The sequence below is a fragment of the Arachis ipaensis genome, chromosome B10 (genome assembly GCF_059453495.1).
Source record: "Arachis ipaensis isolate K30076 ecotype BB chromosome B10, ASM5945349v1, whole genome shotgun sequence".
In the NCBI taxonomy this organism is placed as follows: domain Eukaryota; kingdom Viridiplantae; phylum Streptophyta; class Magnoliopsida; order Fabales; family Fabaceae; genus Arachis; species Arachis ipaensis.
The window spans coordinates 51809263-51817685 of record NC_142435.1 but is presented as its reverse complement, the minus strand read 5'-3'; the positions used below and the strand labels follow the sequence as shown (position 1 = coordinate 51817685).

Sequence of the window (8423 nt, the reverse complement as noted above, 5' to 3'; positions counted from 1 at the left end):
TACTAAGCCTAATGCTAATAATGTTTACTAATAGAGAGAGGGGATGAGGAAAACGAAAGATAACTATTAGGATAAAATTTGTGGAAAGAAGACTAAATAAAACATCTAAACAATTCGGCTAACTGGTGTTTCTTAGAGTAGTACCGCACTTGTCTGCAACTACTGCAGAGTTTATCTCCTTTCCATGTTCCACACCTATTGCAAAAAGCAGAAAAAGATTCCCATCTTTTAATAAGATGTGCCTAATCAATAGAAGTACTAATACACCAATCTTAATGTGAAAACAGGTCATATATTAGTCATATACAAAGCGAAAATAATAGTAGAAATAATGCATAGTATAGCAACAATAAAAATACAATGTAAGAGCAGCTTGTTCAGGGTATCAAATTAAGTCTGACATTGAAATATAGCAAAAGCATAGTGCTACAAAATCAAAAAGATGGATTGCATGTACTCATGAACTCTATAACTCAATGCATAACTCTACAATGCTACTCCTCATAAGGAAATAGTCACCAGTTATAATCCATCTCCATGTTTACAGTATCTTTAGGGTGGTGAAGTGTGATAATCCATCTCTATGTTTACAGGGAGTGTCATAAATCTTAATTTACATAAAATTTGCATCACTCAATCACCTAGAATATTATCACTGAGAAAACCCATCATTTAAACTCAGAGAAGCAGCGACCAAAACAGGCAGCATTATACCAAATCAAAATTCAAATCAAAACAGAAACCAAATCAATTAAACTCCAACAACAGTGACCATGGTTGCAGCAAAATGGAGAATTCAAACTCAATGGAATCAAAAACAGAAATGAATTCAATGGAATTCAAAACAGAGATGGCTTACAATAAAAGAACGAGGCAGCAGCAACAGGAGAGGCAGCCCCCTTCTCTCCGGTCCGTGATTCCGGCGACCAGAGGCACGGCGGTACGGTGTGTTCTCCAGTGACAATCGACGGCGGCAGCGGCTCCTCTTTTGGTGGCGACAAGCATGAACGGTGGCTCCTCTCCACGTCCTCGGCGACGGACCTTCGACGGCGACAGTGGAGATCAGACGCGACGGAGCTGGCAGCACAGGCGGCGTCCTTTTTCTCCCCTACGATCTTCCTTCCTCACGCATCTCTTCTCCCTCGCGACAGCAATGACATCACGGCAGCGGCGGTGTGACGGGTTCGACGGAGGCACAGCCACGGTGACGCGACGGTGCGGCTTCGACGGCGTTCGGCTCCTCGGCTTCAGATCTGACGGTGACGTGACCTCCTTCGGCGGCGTGAAGGCATGGCGGCGCGGAATAGAGCCTCCCTCCTTCCCTAGTTCTCGCGTTTTCTTCTCCCTCACGTCAGACTCTCTCTCTCTCTCTCTCTCTCTCTCGGTCACTCTTCCACCTCCACTCTACGGCGACGGAGACGATGGTGGAACCCTTGCTAGCGCCGTCCCTTCCATCTCTTCCCTCTCTTCTTCTCTGTTTCTTCACCCTTCTGGTTTCCCCCCTTCGAGCTCCCTTTTCTCTTGTTTCTTTTCTTTTCTTTAAGTTTAAGTATGGTTAATTTGGAAATTAGGTTATAAAGTTAGGGTTAAGAAAAAAAAATTAAAGATAATATGAAGATTTTAATAAAATTATAAAGTAAAATATTTATTCAATGGATATATAATATTTATTCTAAAATTATTTTAATTTTATTCTTTTATATTAATATTTGTTATATATTTATAATAAAAATATATAATATTTATTATAAATTTATATTAACTTTATGTTTTCAAAATATAATATTTTTTATATATTTATAATAGTAATAATATATAATATTTATACCAATGAGTAATAGTTCAAATGGCATAATTTCTCCGTACTCATCTAAGAGGTTGCGGGTTCGAGTCTTCATATCTTTGGTAAAAAAATAAAAAAATATATTTATTATAAATTTATTTTAACTTTATGTTTTCAAAATATAATATTTTTTATATATTTATAATAATAATAATATATAATATTTATTATAAATTTATTTTAATTTTAATTTTTTAAAATAATATTTATTATTTATTTATAACAATAGTTTTTGAGTATTTTATAAATTTAGTATTTATAGAAAAATAGTTTATATTTATATGATTATCTGAAATTATTTTTATTGGTATTGTTTAATTTGTATAATTATTTAAATAATATTAAAAAATAGTTGTTTCATAAACAATTGTTGTAATGGTTGTAAAACCGTTCTTTAAAATTGTCAAAGAGAACGGTTTTATTTTGTTACTATAGCGTGATGAAAAAATGAACTTCAACAGCAACACTGTAAAAACCGTTGTTTAAGACCATCTAATAGAACGGTTTTAAAGTGTAGCATTTCGGCAACGGTTTTAATACGTTTCTTTTGTACAATTCTTTAAACAACAATAAAAAACCGTTGCTTAAATGCAAATCATGGTAACGGTTATAAAACCGTTCTTTAAAATAGTCAAAGAGAACGGTTTTAATTTGTTGCTGTAAATTGATGAAAAATTGAATTCAACAGTAACACTTTAAAAAACCGTTGTCTAAACCTATTTAAGAGAACGGTTTTAAGGCGTTGCAAAATTTGGCGTTGCTAAAGGCCATATTTGTTGTAGTGACCTCAAAGCAGAGACGCTCCCCACAGAGGAAAAAGAGGCAAAGAGATTAAAAAGGGAGGCACAGTACTACACTATTATAAACAACATCCTGTACAAAAGAGGAATCTCAATACTGCTACTAAAATGTGTGCCGACCAACAACACAAAGGAAGTGCTAGAAGATGTACACGGCGGCATGTGCGGCAACCATCTCGAAACACGAGCTCTTGCCAAAAATGTACTCCGAGCGGGATTTTATTGGCCAACCCTACAGAAAGAAGCTACAGAATTTGTAAAGACATGTCCACCATGTCAGAAACATGCCAACTTCCACATCGCCCTGCCAGAAGAGCTCATCAGTGAAACCTCGCCCTGGCCATTTGCAAAATGGGGACTTGATCTTCTCGGACCCTTTCCCCAGGGATCAGGACAAGTAAAATTCCTCATAGTCGGAGTAGACTATTTTATAAAATGGATTGAGGTAGAGCCCCTAGCCAACGCCGCCGCTCAAAAAAGCCGAAAATTCCTATACAGGAACATTGTCGCGAGGTTCGGAGTTCCATACTCCACTACCACAGACAATGGCACTCAATTCACAGACGCAGGCTTCAGGAGACTAGTAGCCAACTTGAATATAAAGCACCAGTTCACCTCCGTCAAACACCCTCAAGCCAATGGACAGGCCGAAGCTGCCAACAAAGTCATATTGGCTGGGTTGAAACAGAGACTACAAGATGCAAAGGGAGCTTTGGCCGAAGAACTTCCACAAGTCCTATGGGCGTATCGAACAACGCCACACTCCACGACAAATGAATCACCCTTTCGACTAGCATATGGAGTGGAGGCAATGATCCCAGTTGAGATCGAGGAAGGGTCATCCAGAGTAGTCCACTACAATGAGGAGGCCAACTCTCAACTTCAGAGGGAAGAACTCGACCTACTACCTGAAATCCAGAAAAGAGCTCGGATCAGGGAAGAAGCACTAAAACGTCGAATGGCTTCCAGATATAATCAAAAGGTAGTGCCAAGAAGTTTCACGGAGAACGATCTCATCCTAATCTGAAATGATATTGGAACAACTTGACCAGGAGAAGGAAAGTTGGCAGCAAACTTGAAAGGACCCTACCGAGTTGTAAAAGTACTTGGGAAGGGCTACTATAGACTGTCCGAACTCGATGGACGAGAGCTTCACAGATCATGGCACACCTGCAACCTAAGAAGGTACTACAGCTAGAAAAGTAAAAGATCTCACTATTGGATGCACTCTTTTTCCTGAAAAGGTTTTTTAATGAGGCACCAAGTTGAGACTCAAACACTATTCGACATAAAGGGATGAGAAATTCCCACATGTATATATTTGCACTTTCCTTTGAAAAAAATATATATTTTAGATATTCTACAAGTATTCAAGATGCATTAATCTGAAGCATTCATCGTTCGATTATAAAGCAACAGATCGGCAGAAAGTGAATAACAATTTCACTGCACGATCACGATAAAGACAATCATCCGATAAAGGTGAAAACGTGATTCACCCAAAAGACGATCTAAAGATAGCAACCACCTTCTACAAATCGGCAAAGATGAAACAGAATAATGTAAGAAGTTATCAAAAGTGATCCGAAAAAGAACCCGACGAGGTCTTATGGATTGCTAAATAATAACTTTAAGACTGGCCAACGTTAAGAAGTCGGACCAAGTCAACCCAAGTTATAAGTAAACCCTTGAAAGAGGTCTGGCCAACCCTATTAAAGAGGATTACTTTAACTTAGAAGGGTCCGACATGACAAAGTCAGCCCAAATATAAAAGTAATCCCTGAAAGAGATCTGACAAAGATCCAAAAAAGAGGATTACAAAAATAACTTAGAAGAGACCGACATAACGAAGTCGGACTCCTACTACTAAAAAGTTATATAAGTAATCCCTGAAAGAGATCTGACAAAGATCCAAGAAAGACGATTACAAAAATAACTTAGAAGAGACCGACATAACGAAGTCGGACTCCTACTACTAAAAAGTTATAAAAGTAATCCCTGAAAGAGATCCGACAAAGATCCAAGAAAGAGGATTACAAAAATAACTTAGAAGAGACCGACATAACGAAGTCGGACTCCTACTACTAAAAAGTTATAAAAGTAGTCCCTGAAAGAGATCTGACAAAGATCCAAGAAAGATGATTACAAAAATAACTTAGAAGAGACCGACATAACGAATTCGGAATCCTACTACTAAAAAGTTATAAAAGTAATCCCTGAAAGAGATCTTACAAAGATCCAAGAAAGAGGATTACAAAAATAACTTAGAAAAGGACGACGTAAAGAAGTCGGCCTACTACAAAGCAAGTTACAAAGGTAACCCCTGAGAGAGACCGGACAAAGGACTACCAAAATAACTTGGAGGACCAACTTGAAGAAATCGGTTATAGATCGTCAGAAATACAAGCAAGAGCAAAAAAACCGAAAAATAAGTTGGACCCACATAACCATAACCTCAAAGGATCTAAGCTACAAACAATAAAGCAAATCCAAAGAGGATGAGCGGCAGGGTTCCAACATCCTCAGAAAACAAAAAAGATACCAAGTTAAGCGCAAAAGCATGATATAATCTACAAAGTTATAAAGCTTTAGAGGCTACCAAAATCTACCTCAAAAGCTAGAAAGTTACTTTTGTTTGTCAAAACAAAAAGTTGCTAGGCAAGCAACGAGAAAGTATCAGCAGTTAACAAAACATAAAGAGTTTAAAAAGCCCACAAGCCGGGCCAACTACATAAATATGCAGAATAAATGGGCTAAGGGTTAGAAGACTTTTTAGCAGCATCAGTCCGAGGAGACGGAGGGCGAGTCTGGAGAGGAACAGCATCCACAGTACCGTCATCCCGGTTTAAGATCTGGCAGTCAGGATCAGAAGCAGGAGGGCCGACCTCGGTAGGAACAGCAGGAGTTGACACCTTGGCAGAGGACACAGGGGGAGGTTTAATATCATCATCATCCTCGTCATCAGGGACAATCTTGCCATCCCTAACAACGTTATCTAGGCTGAAGAGGGTCAGGTCGGCCTCGGGAGCAATAACCCGAACTCGTTCCTTCAGGTTCTCATAGGCAGCAGTTATACTACCAACAAGATGACCTTGGAGCTCGGAGTAATCAGCTCGGGCATTCTCCAACTCCTCCCTCAGACGCAACACCTCCCGGTAAGATGTCACATAACTATCCTTATGTCTCATAGCCGTGTCCTCGGCCAGCCTCACAGAAGCCGCCAGAGAGATGGAACTCGCCTTCTCATTCTGCAAATCTTTTTCCAACTTGGCCACCTTCACTTCAAGCTCCTCCTTCAAGCCTTTCATTCGATCAAACTCCTGTTTGGCCTCCTCCATAAAAGCTTTAGTGGCATGGAGAGGAAGACTTTGAGCAGTTCGATATAGGGCCGCTCCCATGTGTGCCATCTTGATACTACTCCGAGTTATATAATCAAAATGATGAAGAAGCGACACGTCATCTATAGGGAGGACACCATAAGGGCCGATTTGTTGATCTACAAACTCGACTGCATCAAAGTTAGGACCATCAAGGTTGAAAGGCTCAATTGTTTTTTGCTTCTTACTAGGAGGGGCACCAGAAGCTGCAGCAGAAGATTGTGGAGGATCGACCAGACGAACCCGAGGAATAGGAATTGCTTTCCTCGGTCTGGGAGAACTCGGCACAGGAGGCTTCACTGGAACCTGAGAAGATCCCTCTCCGGCCGCCTTGGCCGAGATGTTTAGAGCAGCAGTTGCCTTCTTCGCCTTCTTGTAGGCCTTCATGGAATCATTATTTTTCGACATCTCTGAAAATACAGAGCCAACTACAAAAGACAAGTTACACCATAGGAGAAGAAAAGCTCAGAAGGAAGTATAAAAACAAGTCAGACAGTACCCAAAGCAGTTTGAACTAAAGATAGATCACTCAAGAAACTCTTCGTATCCAGATGGGGAGGTTTCCCCCACAAATCTTCAAGAACAACTACAAAGGCCCGCTCAACCTCATTAAGCATCTCCCATGTATAACATGGCACTCTCACATTCTTTTGCCACTCTAGAGGAAAAGCAGGCTCGTCATTTTCATCAAGAAAAAAGGGGCGGACCCCCTCAACAGCACGGACTCAGAAGAAATAGTTCTTAAAATCTTTAAACGACTGCATACATGGAAAAAACTTTATGCCCCTGGGCCAATTTGAAAGAAACCCAGGAAGCTTTCTTTTTGGAGGAACCTCTGGGCTTGGCCGAGACGAAAAGATAAAGGAAAAGAGTTTCAGAAGGTGTTATGCCTAACTCTTGGCAAAGTAGTTGAAATATTTTGATAAAACCCCAGGAATTCGGATGAAGCTGGGACGGAGCAATGTTACATGACCACAACAGGTCAGTTTCAAAAGCAGTAAAAGGAAAAGTAACGTTTAATTGGCTGAAGAAGTATTCATAAGCATAGAAGAAGGGACGCTCCCCCTCGAGGGAAGTCAGAAAACAAACTCTCTCATCAGAATCATGGGCAACAAGCTCATAATCCCCCTCATGGGCACTGTTACCACAAATCCTATGGCACTTCCTCAGCTCTATGCAAAATTCAGCATCCACAACAGAAAGACACAACAAGACAAGGGAGTCTAGCCAATCAGACATCCCCTCGGGAACTCTGGAAGACATCTCTACAATGTTATTGCGAGAAGACATGAGGCCAACTAATCCTACAAGTAAGAAAAGAAGATGGGATTACTAAAAACATCTCGGACAAGGGAGAAAACAACTCAATACGATACAGGCGAACACACAGAAAAGGAAAACCCCAAAACTCAAACCAAAGTCCTGGGGCATCCTTTGGAGGCAATAATAAAGCAAGGTTTCTAGTAAAAAATCTACTTCTCACACCCCAGCATCTCTCAAAACAAGAAAAGAAGGCTTCAAACAGCAAGCATTTTCTATCAGAATAAAACACAAAAGTCTTCAAAAACATTGCCTTACAGTCTAAACCAGCAAAAACCATCCCCAAACATCAAGCACGCCAAACAGAGACCATTAAAGATACAACCTTTTTCAGAACCAGACAAAAGCAACCTTCAAATAAAGCAAGGAACAGATGCGGATAGTGGTATCAGAACAGAAACAACAAGGAACATGCAAAGCCTTAAAAGCATCAAGCAAAAACAAAAAGGATCATGCAGAAGATGGAGAAACTCCCAGAACGCACATTTCAACAACAATAAGGCACGATGGAAACAGAAAGATCCAAACTTTCTCTAAAGGAAAATCAAAATCAAAACATCATCACAAAAACAAGGATAAAGCACGAAATGGGACTAACCTGGAGACGAAAGAAGCTTCGAGGAAGAAAAATGGAGGCGCAGAAATAAAAGCTGCCCAGAAAATCACCAAACAAACGCCGCAACACAAGAAAGCAGAAGTGCAAATGAAAAACAGAGAGCAAAGAGAGCGGAGAAAAGAAGTTACGAAAAGGGCGAAGGAGAGAAACCGTTTCTGGGTTTTCAAATTCAAAATAAAGAGCCAAAAGGAAACAGGGTAATTAATGTTAAAATTATGAAAACATTAAACCCTCGCACGTTCCCAAAGCGCCGATATAAAAGCGCGCGCTTTTAGAGGAAAAACGTTCTACATTCAAAAGCTTCTACAAAGGAATCAACAAAATGCTTGAGTTCGGCTTCACTAGAGAAGGACCGAAGTCAAGAACTCGACCTTAAAAAGAAGACCGAGCTCAAGCAGGGGCACTGTTCATACCCTGGGTCGAGATGACCGAGCCGGGATGTTCAGTAGCAAAGCGACCGACCTCTT

The 8423-nt window shown here is 40.2% G+C and overlaps 1 protein-coding gene across 1 annotated transcript; it reads right to left on the bottom strand.

The window, feature by feature from the left end:
* Positions 1 to 5396: 5396 nt before the first annotated feature.
* On the bottom strand, positions 5397 to 6637 carry LOC148580025 (uncharacterized). The gene is made up of 2 exons (XM_088491557.1): positions 6520 to 6637; positions 5397 to 6430 (listed from the first exon to the last, which is right to left on the bottom strand). Exons 1-2 carry the CDS (start codon positions 6635 to 6637, stop codon positions 5397 to 5399), a joined length of 1152 nt encoding a protein of 383 aa, XP_088347683.1.
* Positions 6638 to 8423: the final 1786 nt, after the last annotated feature.